This window comes from Pseudogymnoascus destructans (assembly GCF_001641265.1).
Source record: "Pseudogymnoascus destructans isolate 20631-21 unplaced genomic scaffold scaffold_1, whole genome shotgun sequence".
NCBI classification, from domain to species: domain Eukaryota; kingdom Fungi; phylum Ascomycota; class Leotiomycetes; order Thelebolales; family Thelebolaceae; genus Pseudogymnoascus; species Pseudogymnoascus destructans.
The window spans coordinates 956,640-976,994 of NW_020167520.1; the positions used below are offsets into that span (position 1 = coordinate 956,640).

General features: G+C 45.7%; 3 protein-coding genes across 3 annotated transcripts; 1 reads left to right on the forward strand and 2 right to left on the reverse strand.

Annotated features, from left to right (window-relative positions):
- Positions 1 to 1,479: 1,479 nt before the first annotated feature.
- VC83_00262 (uncharacterized protein) lies at positions 1,480 to 1,978 on the reverse strand (the record flags this gene model as incomplete). The annotated part of the gene is made up of 2 exons (XM_024463957.1): positions 1,949 to 1,978; positions 1,480 to 1,897 (listed from the first exon to the last, which is right to left on the reverse strand). The coding sequence occupies exons 1-2, from the start codon at positions 1,954 to 1,956 to the stop codon at positions 1,480 to 1,482; spliced, it is 426 nt and encodes a 141-aa protein (XP_024328224.1). The 5' UTR covers positions 1,957 to 1,978.
- Positions 1,979 to 16,249: 14,271 nt separating this feature from the next.
- On the reverse strand, positions 16,250 to 16,732 carry VC83_00263 (uncharacterized protein; the record flags this gene model as incomplete). The annotated part of the gene is made up of 1 exon (XM_024463958.1): positions 16,250 to 16,732. The coding sequence occupies one exon, from the start codon at positions 16,730 to 16,732 to the stop codon at positions 16,250 to 16,252; it is 483 nt and encodes a 160-aa protein (XP_024328223.1).
- Positions 16,733 to 17,139: 407 nt separating this feature from the next.
- Positions 17,140 to 18,988, forward strand: VC83_00264 (uncharacterized protein). Its single transcript, XM_024463959.1, has 3 exons — positions 17,140 to 17,866; positions 17,924 to 18,000; positions 18,069 to 18,988. The coding sequence occupies exons 1-3, from the start codon at positions 17,728 to 17,730 to the stop codon at positions 18,522 to 18,524; spliced, it is 672 nt and encodes a 223-aa protein (XP_024328218.1). The 5' UTR covers positions 17,140 to 17,727; the 3' UTR covers positions 18,525 to 18,988.
- The last annotated feature ends 1,367 nt before the right edge of the window (positions 18,989 to 20,355 follow it).

Consider the following 20,355-nt stretch of genomic DNA (forward strand, 5'->3'; position numbering starts at 1 on the left):
CACGCTAGGAAACGCCACAGTTCACAATTTAGTTATGTACATAGTTATGAAATCAGTGTTCTTCTCGCCCCTCCTTGTACTCATTTCCTCCTTCTAGCTCGATGACTTTTCTGGATATGTTGAGGAATCCTCTCGACCCAGGCTTGGATTTGCGACTGAGGGAGATCTTCCCAACAGGTCTCCCAAGCTCGTATCGCGTCTGGTCGACTTTTTGGTGTAGTCCTCCTTTTCATCCATGGCCAACACGGCTCGATGACATTTAAAAATGGAGAGTTGGCGCACCAGAAGAGGCGATTAATGTCATGTAATTGAAATACTCGCTGCTGAATGTAATGATTGTGTGATGGAGCATTGTCTTCTTGTACAATAGTATCCGGACGGTCTACCATGCATTCCCTTGCGAATGGGAACATCTTTGGTATCAGAATCTTTTTCTGATACTGGTACCAATCTATCCCCCCTCCTCCTTTCTCACGGCTTAACTTCCCATTCTTTTTATTCCATCTCCATAGTGGCTTTATACCAGGAAGATTGTGTAGAGACATTCGGCATATCCCATTTGATAATTCCCATTCTTCACGTAAAATTGGTTCCAACTCTTCATTCATTCCATGTATTTCAACTTCTGCAGCGTCTCGTTCTTTTTTTGTCTCTGGGATCCAACAATGACATGGCCCTTTCTTGTCGTAAGTAAAACATCCCCAAAACATAAATTCTGAGTATCCTTTCCACCGTTCCCTAATGCAACTCCGTAAAAATGCCTCGTCTGCCTTTCTCCATATCCGATAACCTCCCTGTCTATGGTTTAGTACCACAGATGTCTCGTCTGACCATATTACATTTTTCCAATCCTCGAGTGTCCAGTGCTGATGGTCGAGGCACCATTTTAATATCTCCGCCCTCATCTTCTTCGTCAACCCTGGCTTCCTCGTCGGTTTCGTTTTCCAGAAGCCAGCAGTCCTTAAAACTCTCCATATTGTCGTGGAGGAGATGTCTGTAAGGACAGTTCGAACCGAGGCTGACCTTCAAGTCTGCAGAAGTATCCGAAGTATAATGTTAAGACTTCGATACTCAAAGCAGTAGGACAAGGTATAGTAGTTCAGGCTCCAAAGCATATACTTTATACCACAGGGGTCAAGTGGTGAGACTAACAGGTTGGCCAAGTGGTTCAACTAGAAGTAAGGGAATGCAAAGTAAGTCGAAGCAGGAGGAATTGCAAGAAGGCCAAGTAGTATATAATTTGCTAGCTAAAGATCAATAAGAGACATGAGCAATAAGTGCTTATATAACAGTAAAAATCCCTAGTGCCAAATAAGCGAAGGCACTAATTAACCGAACCCTAGCTAAGCGAGCCCTAGTACAGCAAGCCAATAACAGAGAGCCTAAGCCAGTAGTCAACATTTGGGCTGATCTAGGTCAGCAAGTGAAGCGAAGTGAGCGAAGTGAGCGAAGCAGGTGAAGTGAATGATGAAATAAGTACTAGAGACTAAAGCGAATCGAAGGGTCGTGACACAAATATCGAAGGAGTGTCATGACAATGTCGATACCTTGGAAGCTAAGTTCCCCCACGATATCAGCACAAGTTTTTTCCCTTCCGTAATGGTCGGTTCGCACCTTTGCGACAACTCCCTCTGTCGCTTCAGCTGTTTGTTTTGTCGGGCAGCCAGACCGGGGAGCGTCCTGTAACCACTCATCTCGTAAGGTGAGTGGCATATGGTTGGGGTCAAACCCACGCTCAATTGCGCGAGTATATATCCGGTTCACCTGTCGGGTTGACAGGCCAGTTTTCTCAGCAACTTCCGCTGAAGTCTTTCCTCCAGTCGGAGATTTGAGGGCCACAATCAGGGCCCTCGTCGAGATATCCGTGTTCGGTGCCATCGTTTGAACTTGAAAGGCACTGTCGATTGAGTCAGTTCGTCGGTCGCAAGTGAGGGGAAGTTATGCATACCTTGGCATTCTTGGCAGGACAAAACTTTTGAATGCTACCTCTGTACTCGTGCAGCCCAAAAGTCTGTACAGGGTCTGTGCACTCCAGCCAATTAGAACACTAGAATAATTAGGAAGCATAAGTACTCAGTTACAACAATAATACCTAACTCTCAACTATCTTGCACAATGGCCGAAATTTCAATTCCAATACGTGCAGCAATCATTACCCTATGCATATTTATGAATGATTCATATGCAGAAATTGAAAAGAAGCTTGGAATCTCAGCTAATTCTGTTGCACGTATATGGCAACAAACTGTGGAAAAGGCAGGAAATACAGATATTCTCAACCTTCTTGAACATCTTAACCCAAAGCCTTGGAGCGGAAGACCTCAAACGATACAGAAAGATTCTCAAGAGTCATTACGCTCTTTACTTCTGGCAAATCCATTCGATACATTCCAACAAGTTATTGATAAGGAGAAATTACTATATTCACGCTCTATTGTTGAACGAGTTGCAAAGAACCACTCAAGTGCAGAGATCCCTCGCCCAATTGTACGCAAAAACATCTGTCTCAAGCCATATCTTGATAATATTATTCCTGAAGTACGCTTGAGATTCTGCAAATGGGCATTATCAGAACTTGAAGCTGGTTCTACTTCATATTCTCAGACGAGTCATATATCAACTTTGGAGGAAATCCACACAAGAAACGCCGAATTACAGTCCAACAAGGTAAAACAGCAGAAAGTATGGCAGTTCAACAGAAGAAATCTCTCTTTCAAGTTATGTTCTGGGGTGCAATAAGTTCTGTAATCGCTGTCTCATGCCCGTCACTATCCTGGATCCCTGAAAGCATTGAAGAAAAGCGGCAAAATGTGTTAAACTTCAGGAGATAAATACATACTGGCAAAAAAAGGCAGATGATGAGCTTTTACGGGCAAGATCAGTTGGAACTCTCGAATATGAATATATGGAGACTTTAAACAGAGATATCCAAGAAGGGAAAAGCAAATGGAAACGGCCACGAAGACCATCACAAGAATTTGGAGACATGGAGAGTTGGAGTAGAGGAAGAGTTTCAGAAAACCAAGAAGTTTCAAAGGGTGGGATTGATTGGTTTTTATACCGTGAAATGGTTTTACTCCCAATTCTCTTTCCTTATTTTCGGAAAATCAAATCATTACATCCAGAAAAACGACTCTGGTTTGTAGATGACAATGTTAGTCTTCATTTGAAAGCACACCATTCACTTTAAGATTATATGAAAAGAGAAGGAATTCACAGAGTAGGATTCTGGCCTCCAAACTCTCCTGATTTACATCCTATTGAGAATGCTTTTGATTATCTGAAAGATCGAGTTGATGAATATATACCTTTAAATGGAGGTAAGCTTGAGAAAGCTCATGCAAGGGTATTTCTTGAGGAAGAATGGGGGAGGAAAATGGATGGGAAAACTGCTCAACTATGTGCGTCGTTCAGGGATAAGTTAGAGCGGTCTATTGCAGTAAATGGAGGTAACAATTTTCGTGGGTAGATTATGTACATTTCTATGTATTTATTTTTCAAAAGTACTTACAATGACCCACCTCCCATGCACAGACCCTGTACAGACTTTTGGGCCGCACGAGTAGTTAGTGTATAAAATTTGACCAGGAACCCTGTATAAACTAAGCCCTGCTCGCCGTAAACCCCACTATTTCCTAAATAGGAAGTAAGACTGTCAACTCAGACAGTTATCTGTTCAAGGCTAACAGCCAGCCAGATTCCTATTGTAGTTAGAATATAAGTTAGTAATTACCTTGGATAGACGACATGTAATTGTAAGGCGAATACAGTAGTATAGCAGTATCTACATACGTCGCTCTATATAAGAGATAATGGCCTTGAAGCTGCTCGAATTCCTGGCTTATGAGCCCCAATCCTTACCCCAAAGACATCGCCAATACTCTACCTTCGAAGAAGATGGCAGAGCAAGCCCTGCTCTGCCTATCCAGCCTACGATTGAGGGGCAAATGGAAGCCGAAACACCAGAAGTATCACAGCTCTCAACCCAGCAGCGTATAGAAAGCTGCGATCCTCAAGGCTCTCCGACTAAGATGGCCCCTTTGACGAAGGCTGAAGTGCTGGTCCTATTCCGGCTTGCAAATCGAAATGCCAAAGTGTATCGACCAGGTAGCAAGACTGGGTTTTGGTCCCATCTTCGAGAGGACTTTGCGAAGGAAACTGGCAAGCAGCATAAGAGCCTTCACCGAGTATTACGCCGGGAAACTGAAAGGAGGAGGGCATACCTTGACAGTCTTGGGACCAGTCAGACAGACAGCGAGAGCGAATTGACTGTCCAGATTGATAACTGGATTGACGTTGTTGGTGAGGAGGAGCGACTTAATAAGGAGCGAAGTGAGGCAGCAAATACTGTTCTCACTTCGTCACAGCGGGCGCAGGATATCCGGGACTCACTCTCTGTAGCCCTTGCGGCAAAGAGGAAATACCAGAGGAATCCTCCAAAAAGTCGTGATAAGTCTATTGGCCAAAGAGCACGGGAGCTCTCAGGCTTTGACGTAGACGACGACGAAGAGCTACAAAGTGATAACTGTGAGGACAACAGCTCTATCAACTCGACTCGGTCTTCACCCTGTATATTCAAACGCTCATCTAGGATCATTTGATTATAGGAAGGGGAAGATATTCGCAGGCGCTTCTTGCAGCTTCTTGCTTGACTGACTGACTGGCCACGAGCGGAAGAAGTGCTTTGATAAACTGGCGTTGAGCTTTTGAAACCTCAACGCCAGTTTATCAAAGCACTTCTTCCGCTCGTGGCCAGTCAGTCAGTCAAGCAAGAAGCTGCAAGAAGCGCCTGCGAATATCTTCCCCTTCCTATAATCAAATGATCCTAGATGAGCGTTTGAATATACAGGGTGAAGACCGGACGTCGACTAGTATTGAGTCATTAGTTGAGCTTTTAAAAGCCCAATATACTCAAGGTAATATAGACCGGCAGGATAGACAGCAGGAAAGTGAGAATGGAGGACTTAATACAAGTAGTATTGAGTTGCAATTTCAGCAAGTTGATTACCAGATCCGGGAGCTTCAGGAAGGCCAGGAAGAAATCAAAAAAGGCCAGTTAACGATGATATCGTTACTTGAGCAAGCACTTCATGGGCCTATCCGGCGAAGCATCCCAGTTGAGAGCTCACAGCACAATGGGATCAACGAAGTAGAGGGTTGGATAGAGTCAAGTAATTAGTATATATCGTAGCTAGCTATTATAACAAAGATACTCCTCTACTGTTGGTGGTGGTACTAGAAACCTTGTCCCGATCAAATTGCCACAAATACAGGTATAACAGTTTGACAGCAGTATTGCAGCTTTAAAGTGAGCAGCTACAGGCTGCGATTGTGACTGTAACCCCTTGTCAAATGCTGTATATGTCCATAACTGTTGTGTTAACCCAAAGGCGTTCTCTACTGCAATTCTTACAGATGATAGCGCCTTATTAAACTGCTTCTGCTTTTGCGGAAGATATCCATGACCACGAGGGCAAGTATATGGGGCTAGAATACCCTCTGTACAATGGTAGGCAGGGTCCCCATAAAGATATAAATCCTTTCTTCCTCCTATAGTATGCCGGATCCGCTGTACGCAGCCAGAATCCTGCCATATTCGCCAGTCATTTGCGGGTCCGTTATATGGTCCAATTAAGGATGATACAAGCCCGTCTGGGGTTACAATTGCTTGGAAGTGCATTCCATGCTTCTTTTGATATCCAGAATACCACTGCCGCTAGACTTTGGAGTCTCCTGCTGGTCGACAAAAGCCTTGGAAGGTTCCGTCGACGAACCCCCATATTTGACCACACCCACCACTGTCTTCAATCGCTTCTTCGAATTGTAACAGCTTCTTGTATGTAAGGTATGGGTGCCACTCAAGTACAGCCTCAAACTCGTATACTAAGTGGCTCATTACGTCGTTGAAAACTGTAGAGAGCTGTCATACTGACATTCGTTGCACTCAGTTTGCTATCAAACTCAAGAGCAAACTTAGAAATCTCCTCCTCAAACCTACAAGTCACCATACATATCTTGGCTTATCACACCAACAACAGAAGCAATACTACTCAACGATTGCTGCAAACTCTTCTACTACATCTGTTTATGCTACATACATCACGGCATATCATTTGGACACTCATTGAACAAGTTATTAAGAAAATCTCCTCCTTAAGGGGGTGGGCCAATACTACCACATGGCATATCTCTAACAACTAGAGGCCTAGGAACATGAACAATAGCTCTAGAAGCTTCTACAACCCTCTATGATTCATTACACGTCATCGCTCCTTAGTTACCCACAAGATTGGTTAAGTTATGACATAATTTATCTATAGGTACTCTGACCTTGGACCTCCTTTTCACTTCCTATAGGCTAGGAACCCAAGAGATGGTTCTATGGGATTCTCTTACGTTCACTACATGATTAGCAAGCTAGTTGTGGGTCGCACTTGATTTCTAATACATTTACCAAGCCTGGTTAGTCATGGAAAGTCTTGGAAAATGAGAGAACTACACTCCTTTGGCATAAATAGGATTGCCCTTTCCTTAAGAAAGGGCAAGCAGACAATACAGTAAATTGACTATCACATACTTCCACGTCTTTTACAAGCTTCCAAGCATTCATCTTGTTACTCCTTGTTTCTGAAAAGTCAGTGAGGTGTTAACCTCTGACTTACCCCTGAGTTCCCAGACTCAACATTTGTTGCAACTTGTCTGAACCACTTCACTACATCACACACCTGATTGCTGCGTTGTGGAATAGTCTAAGTGTAATGGTGGGTGCACCAGATGTGAGAATCTAGCCACCCAAGGAAGGGATGAATTTACTAAGACAACACACTGTCTTAGAAAACAGAGCCAAAGGGTCGTAGCTTAGACTATTCCACAACGCAGCAATCAGGTGTGTGATGTAGTGAAGTGGTTCAGACAAGTTGCAACAAATGTTGAGTCTGGGAACTCAGGGGTAAGTCAGAGGTTAACACCTCACTGACTTTTCAGAAACAAGGAGTAACAAGATGAATGCTTGGAAGCTTGGAAAAGACGTGGAAGTATGTGATAGTCAATTTACTGTATAGTCTGCTTGCCCTTTCTTAAGGAAAGGGCAATCCTATTTATGCTAAAGGAGTGTAGTTCTCTCATTTTCCAAGATTACCAGGCTTGGTAACTGTAGTCGACGTAAGAGAATCCCATAGAACCATCTCTTAGGTTCGTAGCCTATAGGAAGTAAAAGGAGGTCCAAGGTCAGAGTACCCCTATAGACAAATTATGTCATAGACAAATTATGTCATAACTTAACCAATCTTGTGGGTAACTAAAGAGCGATGACATGTAATGAATCATAGAGGTTCGTAGGAGCTTTTAGAGCAATCGTTCATGCTCCTAGGCCTCTAGTTGGTAGAGATATGTCATGTGGTAGTATGAGTGATGTCATGTAATGAATCATAGAGGGTTGTAGAGATATGCTATGTGGTAATATCGGCCCAGTAACTAAGGAGCGATGACGTGTAATGAATCATAGATGGTTGTAGCAATCGTTGAGTAGTATTGCTCTTGTTGTTGGTGTGATAAGCCAAAATATGTATAGTGACTTGTAGGTTTGAGGAGGAGATTTCCAAGTTTGCTCTTGAGTTTGATAGCAAACTGAGTGCAACGAATGTCAGTATGACACTAAGCTACAACCCTTTGGCTCTGTTTCCTAAGACAGTGTGTTGTCTTAGTAAAATCATCCCTTCCTTGGGTGGCTAGATTCTCACATCTGGTGCACCCACCATTACAAGAGCCCTGCTGGCGATCGCCCAAAAAGATCAGCGCAGGTTGACCAACGTCCTGGATACGCAAGGTGAGGTAGGACTACACAAAGAGCAGTCTCTAAGTCTGGCTTTACCCGGTCTCCCCATTCGATTTTATAAAGCCAAAGGAGTGGCACAAGCCAGGTGATTTCCTCGATTGAAAACCTTAATAGTATAAGAACCTATACCCCAAACCTCAACCCCTATTCAATTACTTACCGGAACTTGTGAACTACCCGCCCTGGACTTTGACTACCCCACAATCATAGATTCCAGTTGAACTTCTCATATTCGTATGTAATCCGGGCTTGTGGGTGTTGAGTTATATGTAAAGACCGTATAAGCCACCGATAATATCGGCGCCAGTGACGACGTCGAACAAGGCTGCTGCGCAAACAGTAAGAGCAATCAACTCTAGCTCTTCAATATCCGACATTAGGTTATATTACTATAACCTCCTTTATTTTTACACAGTATAGTAGCTACGTCGCAAAGATATTTTATAACAAAAGTGGTGGTCAAATAGGGGTAATTTGCAGTGGTGGCAGTCGCAAAATGGTATATATAGGTACTTCCATTTACATATATATTTGTATGGCAATAGACGTACTGCGATGTATCTTTTTCCGGCCGCTATCACCACTCCCCCCACCCGCCCAGTTCCAAAGCACTTACTGAAGTAGAAAAATTTATCAAAGGCCAGTATTTTACAGAGGGAACAAAGGGCTCTAGTCACATAGGGGATTGCAAAGGGAACGCCGTAGGGGGTATGGTTGGAAGGGGAGAATTATCTAACGACCGATCATAATCCAACTTTTCTACACCGATCAATACAGTCAATATCACCAAACTTTTGATATTGCCTAATTAGGAGGTATGGTAAGTACTAAACAAGGATTCTATTGCTCTAATACTAATATAATCTAGTAGTACTGTAGTACTGCTTGGCATCACTGGATTAGGTAGTGTCAAGCCGACGACTGTCGAACACTGCTGAATCGCTCTAATATCTCTGAGTTCTCACTTTTGGTGTAAGGACACAGGGCACCCAGCTCACAGTAATAGCATATGAGAGTGCGAGTTGGAGGCTAAACGGATGCTATCCTATAGGTCTACTACGAAGGATACAAAAAAGATGAATGGGGGACCCCGTTGAGTCTGTTTCCTTAAATACCCGAAACGGGTCCGAGTCGGTTAATCCAACCCTAGCCCTGAACCTTCCACCGCAACAGGTCCGCATCGACCCCGAACCCTACACCCTTACCGTTCCCCACTATAGTGTAACTCGCTATGTGCTCCTCAACTGGTACGAAACAGCACCGAGTCGGTTTTCATGCCTGTGGTGACCGTAACAGCTCTGAGGCGGGTCCTTCGAGTATCTAGGTAAGGAGGCATCCTTACATTTGGGTGCGTACAGTAACGCTTCACCGGAATTAGGAGTAATTATAGTATACCACAGTACTCGTGCAGCCCAAAAGTTTCCATAGGGTCTGTGCACAACAGCCAATTAGATTGTAAGAATCTACCAAGCACCATGTACTTGTACCCGACTACATGCGTAGAAAATGTACACGCGTAGAGTATGAGAGTGAATGAAGCAATAATACCACTGCATGCTGCAATTATTACCTTGCGTGTATACATGAACGCATCATATGGAGAGATTGAAAAGAAGCTTGGAATCTCAGCTGACTCTATTGCATATACATGGCACCAAACTGTTAAAAGGGCAGGGAATACTGAAATTCACAACCTTCTCCAACACCTCGAATCAAAGCCACAAAGCGGAAGACCACAGACAATTCAAAAGGATTCTGAAGAGTCACTACGCATACGATCTTTGCTACTTGCAAATCCATTTGACACTTTTCAACAAGTTATTAATAAGGAAAATCTACGCTATGCACGATCAATTGTCGAACGAGTTGCAGAGAATCACTCAAGTGTTGAAATTCCACAACTATTGTACGGAAAAACATCTGCCTCAAGCCCTACTTGGATAATATCATTCCTTCAGTACGATGGAAATTCTGCAAATGGGCACTATCCGAACTTGAAGTTGGATCAAATTTTATTTTCTCAGACGAATCATATATCAATTTCGGAGGGAATCCACATAAGAAACGACGGATAACAGTTCAACGGGGTCAAACAGCAGAGAGCATGGCAATTCAACAGAAGAAATCTTTATTTCAAGTTATGTTTTGGGGAGCAATGAGTTCAGAAACCTCTATCTTACGCCCTTCTCGTTCATGGATTCCTGAAAGTATAGAAGAGAAGCAGATACATGTGAAAAAAACTACGAGAGATAAATGCATATTGGAAATCAAAAGCAGAGAATGAACTTGTTAGAGCAACAACAGTTGGAACTCTTGAGTACGGATATATGGAAACTCTAAATGCAGATATTCGGAATGGCAAAAGCAAATGGAAAAAGGCACAAGTTGCTTCACAAGAGTTTGGAGATATAGAGACATGGAGTAGAGGACGGCAATCAGAAGGGCAAGAAGTTTCAAAGGGCAGGATTGATTGGTTTCTATATCGAGAGATGGTTCTTATTCCTCTTCTCTTCCCCTTTTCGAAAAGTAAAGGCTTTACATCCTACAAAACGAGTATGGTTTGTGGATGATAATGTAAGTCTTCATTTGAAGGCTCACCGATCATTGGAAGATTATATGAAGAAGGAGGGAATCTATAGAGTGAAATTTTGGCCTCCAAACTCTCCCGATTTGCACCCTATTGAAAATGCCTTTGATTATCTCAAGGATCAGGTTGATGGCTATACACCATTAAACGGAGGGAAGTTTGAGAGAGCTCATGCACGGGTATTTCTTGAGGAAGAATGGGGGAAAAAAATGTATGGGAAATCTACACAATTATGTGCTTCGTTTAAGGACAAGTTGGAGCGGTTTTTATTGCAGTCAATGGGGGGAACAACTTTCGTGGGTAGATCAGTATGAGTGTAAGGATGCCAAAGCCCTCAGTGATGGAAAGCATCGGAGTCGGGCAGGTTACAGTCACGTGGGGAGCATTAGGGTAGGTTAGCCGAGTCGGACCGGTTTCGGGTACTTAAGGGGATTGACCAAACGGGGTTCCTCATCATCTTTTTTGTATCCTTCATAGTAGACCTATAGGATAGCATCCGTTTAGCCTCCGACTCGCACTCTCATATGCTATTACTGTGAGCTGGGTGCCCTGTGTCCTTACAACGAGTAGAGTATGTACATGCATTTTCTCAAGTACTTACATGCCCCACTTATTATGCACAGACCCTGTGGAAACTTTTGGGCTGCATGAGTAGGCAGTAATAGGCAGTACAGTCATAATCCGTTAAGTCGATAGCTCGGGTCCGGTAAATACCATCGAGATAGCGTAAATATCAAGATATCGAACGTATTTTGGTAACGTAGGTCATGGCGTAAGTGGTCTAATGGCGTAAGCTGTCTACCCCACCAAACCACCAAACTACCAGACCACCACATCACCTCATCCAACCCAACATGGTGTGACGGAAGTCAATAACAGCACAAGAGCTTGATATTCAAGTAACTGAAGCAGTACTAGGAATTAAGTCTGGTAAATTTAAATCTGCATATCAAGCTGCAAAGGTCTTGGGGCTTACAAAGACCACTGTCACTAAGCGGCTAAATGGAGGCTTAACGTGTGTAGAAGCACGTCAAAAATAGTAGTTATTATCAAAAAACCAGGAGAAAACCCTCTTAAAGTGGATTAAAGAGCTTACTGCAAGCGGCTATGCTCCTAGCCATCGCATATTATGTGAGGTTGCAGAGGAAGTCCGGTCAAACAAGTGTCAGGTCTTCCTAACCCAGTGAGCTAACCTGTGGAGTTGACCACCTCAGTCAAGTCAACCACCAACCCATCAAACCTGCCATAGACTGGCAGACTCGGCTATTTCTAACTAGTGGCTTGGCAGACCCTATCAAACTGACCGGCCCAGCAGCAGACCCAACTGATCCAGCAGACCTGACTGACCCAGCAGACCTGACCAACCCAGCAGACCTGACCAACTCAACAGACACAAACTCAACAACCACAACTCCAACTACCTAAGTTACCACTTGGGCAAGATTGGGTGCCACGGTTCATTCAGAGGCATCCTAACTTATGCATTAGTTAGGAAGGAGGGTTGAGGCACAAAGGATGAATGGGGTTACAAAGCATGTGTTGAGGGGGTGGTTTGACGCATACAAGAGCCTCACAACAGAGCTAAAAATCGAAAACCACAACACCTACAATATGGATGAGACTGGATTTTCAATTGGAACAATGCAATCAACAAGAATTATCGTGGATTCTACACTTAGGACGCGTTTTCAGGCACATCCAGGGAGGCAGGAATGGGTCTCTGTGTCATACTGACATTCGTTGCACTCAGTTTGCTATCAAACTCGAAAGCAAACTTAGAAATCTCCTCCTCAAACCTACAAATCACTATACATATTTTGGCTTGTCACACCAACAACAAGAGCAATACTACTCAACGATTGCTACAACCCTCTATGATTCATTACACGTCATTGCTCCTTAGTTACTAGGCCGATATGACCACATAGCATATCTCTACAACCCTCTATGATTCATTACTTGACATCACTCCTTAGTTACTGGGCTAATACTACACATGACATATCTATATCAACTAGAGGCCTAGGAACATGAACGATAGCTCCAAAAGCTTCTACAACCATCTATGATTCATTACACGCCATCGCTCCTTAGTTACCCACAAGATTGGTTAAGTTATCACATAATCTGTCTATAGGGGTACTCTGACCTTGGACCTCCTTTCACTTCCTATAGGCTAGGAACCTTGGTTCTATGGGATTCTCTTATGTCGACTACAGTTACCAAGCCTGGTTAGTTATGGAAAGTCTTGGAAAATGAGAGAACTACACTCCTTTAGCATAAATAGGATTGCCCTTTCTGTTACGGCTACAGTAACATGACATCATGGTTACAGGGCCTGGGCCTAGTAACGTGACGTGTGAGTCACAGGGGGCAAGCGGGGTAGGCTGCCATGTGATGGGGCTAATGGATAGTTGCAGAAACTAGTGGATATTGGATAGTTGAGCTATCCACGAACTATCCTGAATATCTAGCTATCTGCCAACTATCCAGATTACCCATGAGGCATGACGCCACTATATAAGTAGATAGTATTTCCTTAGATAGGAGCTTCGTGCTCAACTCAATATAGTATTCTTTACAATACTGTAACGTGTTACTTGGAAAGCCTTTGTGTCTAATCCCCTGCCTCCTCTGTCAAGTCAACCTTACACAAGAAACCTCTGTGTCTTCTATCGTTTAGAAGTCAGCGTTACACTTTCCTTAAGAAAGGGCAAGCAGACAATACAGTAAATCGACTATGACATACTTCCACATCTTTTCCAAGCTTCCAAGCATTGGTCTTGTTACTCCTTGTTTCTGAAAAGTCAGTGAGGTGCTAACCTTTGACTTATCCCTGAGTTCTCAGACTCAACATTTGTTACAACTTGTCTAAACCACTCCACTACATCATACACCTGATTGCTGCATTGTGGAATAGTCTAAGCTACGACCCTTTGGCTCTTTTTCCTAAGACAGTGTGTTGTCTTAGTAAAATCATCCCTTCCTTGGGTGGCTAGATTCTCACATCTGGTGCACCCACCATTACACTCTGCTGTTGAGTGCATCTGTATGGATGGAACAACCACCGACCCCCTCATTATCTTCAAGGGACAGAATGTACTACAGAGCTGGATTCCAAAGACGTTATAAGCAAATGGCACTTCTCTGCAAATACAAAGGGATGTACAAGCAATCTTCATGGATTAGAGTGGCTACAACGCGTTTTTGAGCCCTCTACAAGAGCAAAAGCAACACTTCCAAATGGACAACTACAACAAATGCTCCTTATTTGTGATGGCCATGATAGCCATATAAGTGGGAGCTTTGTAAGGACACAGGGCACCCAGCTCATAGTAATAGCATATGAGAGTGCGAGTCGGAGGCTAAACGGATGCTATCCTATAGGTCTACTACGAAGAATACAAAAAAGATAATGAGGAACCCCGTTTGGTCAGTCCCCTTAAGTACCCGAAACGGGTCCGACTCGGCTAACCTACCCTAATGCTCCCCACGTGACTGTAAGCTGCCCGACTCTGATGCTTTCCATCACTGAGGGCTTTGGCATCCTTACACCTACAACAGACGTAGTAGAATGGCCAAGGACTCCAACAGAGCATAATATTTTTGAGAAAGTATTTTTGAATAGCAGTCCTCCTGATTTTCAGACACTTCACAAAGCAAATACAGTTCTCTCTTCTACAATAAGTCATGGTGGTGTTTTGAACGCTCCTACAAAGCGATATATTCATAAGTTAGCAGATGAGACAGAGAGGCTTAACACACACCACATACTACAACAAAGAGAGACAGATAACTTGCGCTCAATTATTCAGAAGCGCAGAGTATAAAATAAGGGCAGTTTTGAAGGGCCAATTCCACATCTCTACTGAAGAGCTACGGTCGCAAGTAGCAGAAGCAGAAGCAGCAACAGCAAAAGCAACAGCTTCACAGAGGTCTAGAACAACACCATGACTTATTAATGAAGCTACAATTGAGGAAATAGATGAAAAGAGTGAAGAAGAGCTATATGACAGCGATTTAGATGAATTGGCACTATAGTAATTGAATTATTTGCGATTTTTTGAGTTGGCAGTTTGGTGGTTTGGTGGGGTAGACCGCTTACGCCATTAGACCGCTTACGCCACGACCTACGTTAGTGGACAGGGGGGTTGAGGCCAGCAAAACGTATCGACTTAACGTGAATCGAGTATCGACTTAACGCGTCATGGCTGTAGGAATAGACTGGATTCAAGAGCTATCTACGGGGCCTACGCTACCTATTTGTAAACCAAGATGGGCACTCCGTTTGACCCTGGAATTGCCCAACCCCACGCCCGTCCTGCCGCTGAGCTTGGTTCTACGCCTAGCTCAGCCTAGCAGGTCACCTAGCTCCGACCTACCTAGCGAAGCTATTGGTGCCCGCTTTGCCTTCAGCGCTAGCGATGCCTGACACTGGCTGCCCTCCAGAACAGATAATTCCTTCTTCGCTAGCCCGTGGGGGTATGGTGGGGGGCCGCTTCTACAACAAGAATCAACTTTCATATACTATATCACGTGACATTAATATATCAAATCGTGATGGCATATACACTTGATTACGCCGTGCATAATGCCATCCACCATCACTCCCATCTACTATGAATTCATAAAGATAGTATTCCAGAGCACAATATCAGAAGGCCTATCTGACGACAGTAAAATCTTAGGGTCGAAACTAAACTACCGCCACGCTAAACGTGGCCGCGTGCTGCGCGGGCCGAGACGCGGGGAGAAGAGGGGTACAAAAGGGTCTAGTCCAAATTTGGCCCGTTTGATTTTGCTTACAGTGCTCTATCAGTCGAGGCCATAGGGATTTTGCATATAGATTATATTTATCCACCCTGGGGTCTTCATCGTTTTTATATTTACACCCAATATGTCTCTTCGGGCCAGCGATGATGCGCCACATGGCGGACAAGAGGCTGACCCGACCCCGGCTCCACAGGCAACATGGAAATCAACGTGGAATAATAATAAGGGACTGATCTTTATCGTCCTTGCTCAAGCTATTGCATCGTCTATGGATGCAATAGCCCGCTTCCTTCAGCAGGGCGAGCATAAGATGCACCCCTTCCAGGTACGTAGCTTGCCACTCGACGATGGACTGCCGTGAGAATAGTCGCTGATTGGATAACTAGATAATCTTCGCACGAATGGGCATGACGTTCGTTCTCAGCTCGCTGTACATGTGGTGGACGAAGGTGCCAGACTTCCCGCTTGGGAGGGCTGATGTCCGAGGCTGGCTTGTCGTCCGCGCGCTGTTTGGGTTTTTTAGTTTGTTTTGTTTGTACTGTGAGACTCACTTACCACACGACTTACCCCGGATTCGGGCCATTAGAGGATTGCGATGCTAATAACATATAGATTCCGTGCACTATCTCCCCCTCGCTGAAGCAACCGTCTTCCGCTCCCTCATCCCCATCGTCACCGCATGGGCCTGCTCGATCTTCCGTGGCGAGATCTTCAGCAGCCGCGACCTTCTTGCTGGTGTTGTTGCTCTCGTCGGGGTCATCTTTATCGCCCACCCCTCCAGCCTCTTTTGGCCCGCCGCCAATGATGACATTCCCCGTCCCAGCGACATCGACCACGTCTCCCCCACTCAGCGCCTCCTCGCCATCACCGCCTCCCTTATCGGCGTCCTCGGCGCCTCAGGGGCTTACACCATGATCCGCGTCATCGGCACTCGCGCCCATGCCCTGATATCCGTCAATTACTTTGCCGTTCTTGGCACGTTTGGTTCTGCCGCCGCCGTTCTCGTCGTGCCGGGGATGTCCTTTACGATGCCCCACGGGGCCCGCGAGTGGGTCCTAATGGTGCTGCTGGGTGTGATTGGCTTCGCCCTGCAGTTCCTGTTGACGGCCGGGCTGCAGCTCGATCGCAGTAGCAAGGCGACGAGTATGTTGTATACGCAGGTGTTGTTTGCGTTGTCTTTTGACTTTGCGATCTGGGGCGTCTTGCCGGGCGGGTGGAGCTTGTTCGGTGGGGCGATCGTAATTGGGAGTACTCTGTGGTCCGCACTGTCGAAGCCAAGCAAGCATGCGGCAGCACCGGCGAAAACAGTGGTGGTTGATGAGGAGAGCGGGCTCCTTGGCGGCCAGCGTGGGGAAGATGCCGTTCAGACGGCACAGAGGAGAGCAAGTATCAGTGTCTGAGAACGGACTTGATGCGGAAGATACTTCGAAGACTGTGTAGAGTGGATTCTCAGAGTTTGAGGGAGCTTGGCCATGGTTGTCTCGGCGCCAACCATGTTGTGATTTTGATTCGTTATGATATGATACCATGGGAAACATGACGTGATAAAGGCATACGGCCCACGCCTCATGAGCATGAGCATGAGCATGAGCATGAGCATGGAGGAGAGAGGGTTTTTAGGGTTACAGAGTGGTTCATATATGTGCGATTCTTCATTATGGGACTCGTCGCTGTCTGTCTGTCATGTCAGCGGTGCTAACAAATACACCACTCAGACCAGACACTCTGCCATAATTAAGACAACGTCACAGACACCGCAGACAACACAGACGCTAAACCCCATGAGCCACTAGTGCTCCCTAGAGTTGACTAGTACCGTCATATCCAGAGTACCTACAGTACAGCGACAAAAGTATTCGTATGGGTCTGTGCTTTTTATCACACAAAAAGACACTCGTTTACTGCAATTTGAGCACAGACCCGTACGAATACTTTTGTCGCCGTACTGTACTCTAGGTAGAGTAGCTTGTTTGCCCCTCGGTTGTTACAGAGATATGAGCACTAGTCATCTAGTCTAGTCTCGTCTAGTTTAGTCTAGTCTGTCTAGTCTCATCTAGTCTGTCTAGTCCTCTCTTGTCAGCCAATCACCAACCCGCAATATCCAGAGCGTGCCTGATTGGCCAATATGGGCTTTTCGTTCCTTCTCGCGTTGTGTCGCCGACATTCCCGTTCACCGTTCACCGTTATCCATCGTGCCTTCCCTGCCCAAACCCGCCACTCCGCTGTCTGTTACCCACCCGCCTCCCATTTCCTGCTAGCGTCTTTCCCGCCCGAACAGCTTCCTTTCTTCCTCTTTCGCTCTTTCTTTCTTTCCTCCCTTTCCTCTCCTCCTCTCTCTCTTCTCCCCTTCTTCTCCCTCTTCTCTCTCCCTCTTTCTCTCTCCATATTCCACATCACTTCACTTCACATTGTAGTCCCTTGATCTTCATTGGAACCAAGCGTATCAATCTGAGAGTATCAATTCTGCTTTCGACTCAATCTCAATTCAGCTCTACTCAATCCCATCATCCTTCCCAAGTCCCCCTGCGCAAACATGCTCACCACCTCCATCTTCGCCCTCGCCCTCGTGGCTGGCTCAGCCATCGCCCAGTCCACCACCACGGGCTCCACGGGCTCCACCGCCCTCAACTTCACCTACCTTGACATCGCTAACGTCGATCCTCAGGAGGCTGGTGAGTTTCCGTGATACGCATCCCCCCACCAATTGATTGACTGACGCCCTCCCGCAGCTTCCTGGTGCATTGGTGAGCGCACGGGCTGCCAGACCCTTTGCGATGGCAACGCCCCAACCAACGACTGCGATACTGTACGTCCCTGCCACTCCCCATGTGGCCCCCTCCCAGACGCCCATGCCATCAAGCTAACCCGCCACAGCAAAAATTGACCTACAAGTGTCTCTGCGAGGACGGCTCCACCCCCGATCTCGCCAAGTACAAGAACACCCTGCCCGACTTCGTCTGCCAGGCCAACTTTGCCGGCTGCATCAAGGCCCACCCCAACGACGCCGTCGGACAGGGCAAGTGCAAGACGAATATCCAGGACACCTGCGGCACCCTCAACATCACCGACTACAACAAGGGCTCCGGTTCCGGGACCAGCAGCGGTTCTGGCAGTGGCAGCGGGTCCGAGACGAGCTCCCCCTCCTCCACCGGTGGCTCCGGCGGTGCCGGTAGCGCCAGCGAGACCACGGGTGGGTCGAAGCCATCCAGCACCTCGGACTCCGGCGCAGCTGCGGCTACCAGCAAGGCTGCCGCTGTGGCGAACGGTATGGACATCGGCGCCGGTGTCCTCGCGGCTGGTCTCTTCGGTGTCTTCGGCTACATCTTGTAAGCGTTGACGCGCACACATCACTGCTCGAGCGAGCAATGCTACTCTTCTACAAAACATCCGATCCCCTGAACAAACCGCCTGTTTGTCCTGGCTCATGATCCCTGAGCGATGCCGTCGTGTTTGCATTGCGATAACATCATGTTCTAGTGCGCTTCTTCTCGAACGTTGGACTGTTTTTCTGATGGTTCGGGGCTTTATTTTTACGGGGTACTTGCGTGCTGCGCGTGGCGCGATTTAATGATGTGGGGAGAGTCTTGATGGCTGGATGGATATGGCTTCATGACCGTATGTGGTGGGGGGTGAGCTGTGCATTCTGCGCGGTGAGTGCGAGTGTACTGATTGCGTGGCGTGCCGGTTTTATATCTGCGGTTGAGCGAATGGACGAGGGGATGTTATTGCTTGGAGGGTTATGAGGGAGAAAAGGATGGAGAGTATATACAGTTAGTACTCGCTAGTGGTAGACGACGAATTCTTCACTGGTTTAATTATGATATTGTCTTTGGTTCGTGATATAGGTTAGTGGTATAGCCATCTCGACGACAGCCACGTCGACGCGATCTCTGGAGATGAGCCTAATCTACGGCACGACGGATCCGATGCCACCTTTCCGCGGGATCCCCTGCCATCGACATCCCTATTCTATCCACTGTTGCATTTGTTAGGAGCATGCCATAAACACCTACACTCGTTAACTATAAGTATAAATAATAGTTATGCTGGATTCTGACTGAGTTGATACGCAACATCTCCGCCGTTCCTATGTGGCGTCATCGTCCAATGGAATCAAATCTTCTCACCTAAATAGAATAGAACCGACTCTTCATCTTTACGCCCTTTTATGTAATGCGCTAGATCTCATTACAATATATGGTGATTAGATCTAGTTGTATTGAATAAACTTGATATTGTTAAAAATAGCTATATATGTTCCGGCCCAACTGTGAGTTTGGCCCGCTCACGAGCTGGCCGGCCCAACTGTGAGAATTATCGACTTCCAGTGTTCGGCACGGATCGTGCATGACCTGAGCTGATCCGGATACTGATCCGGATATATCCTATCCGCCATAATTATGATCTATCGTACGATCTGAGGATATATCCGGATCTTACAGATAATGCCAAGAATAGCCAACAGTAGCCAAGGCCACATAATAGACGTAGAATTGATTCTGTAGACGATTACAATAAAAATGAGCGACTCGGAATTATCAGATTTGCCGTCAGATCATGAGAGCTATTCTCAAATAGAAGAGCCATCGTTACCACATCTTCCACCTCAACCTACCCCTATTCAGCCTTCAGTTGAAGTACCTCAACATCCAAGGGTAGTACTGCCACCGACATCGTCGAAGCTCTTCACAAAGGGCTTATATTTCGTCGGGAATTACTTGATACTCGGCCTCCGACCATAAAAATGATATGCCTACAACCAGGCTGTGGATATTCACTACTGCCACAAGGACTAAAGCAATCGTCGACAGGTAATCTATAGAGGCATTATTCCTTAAAGCATCTAACAGTATCATACGCCCTAAAAATGAGAATAGACAGCCGTCAGATGCTTCGAAGCATGGAGACCAGAAGTTGAGGGCACAGCAATGCCAGTACAAGTTTTGTCAGACCACAAGAGTCTTGAATATTTCATGAGCACAAAAAAGCTTACTAGGTGGCAAGCTCGATGGGCAGAATTCCTCTCTCGATACAATTTCCAAATCATATATCGACCTGGCAAGCAGAACAGAAAAGCAGATGCGTTAACTCAAAGACCAGGAGATAGACCAGAAGGGAATGAAGAAGATGACCATCAAAAACAACAGCTTCAAACCCTATT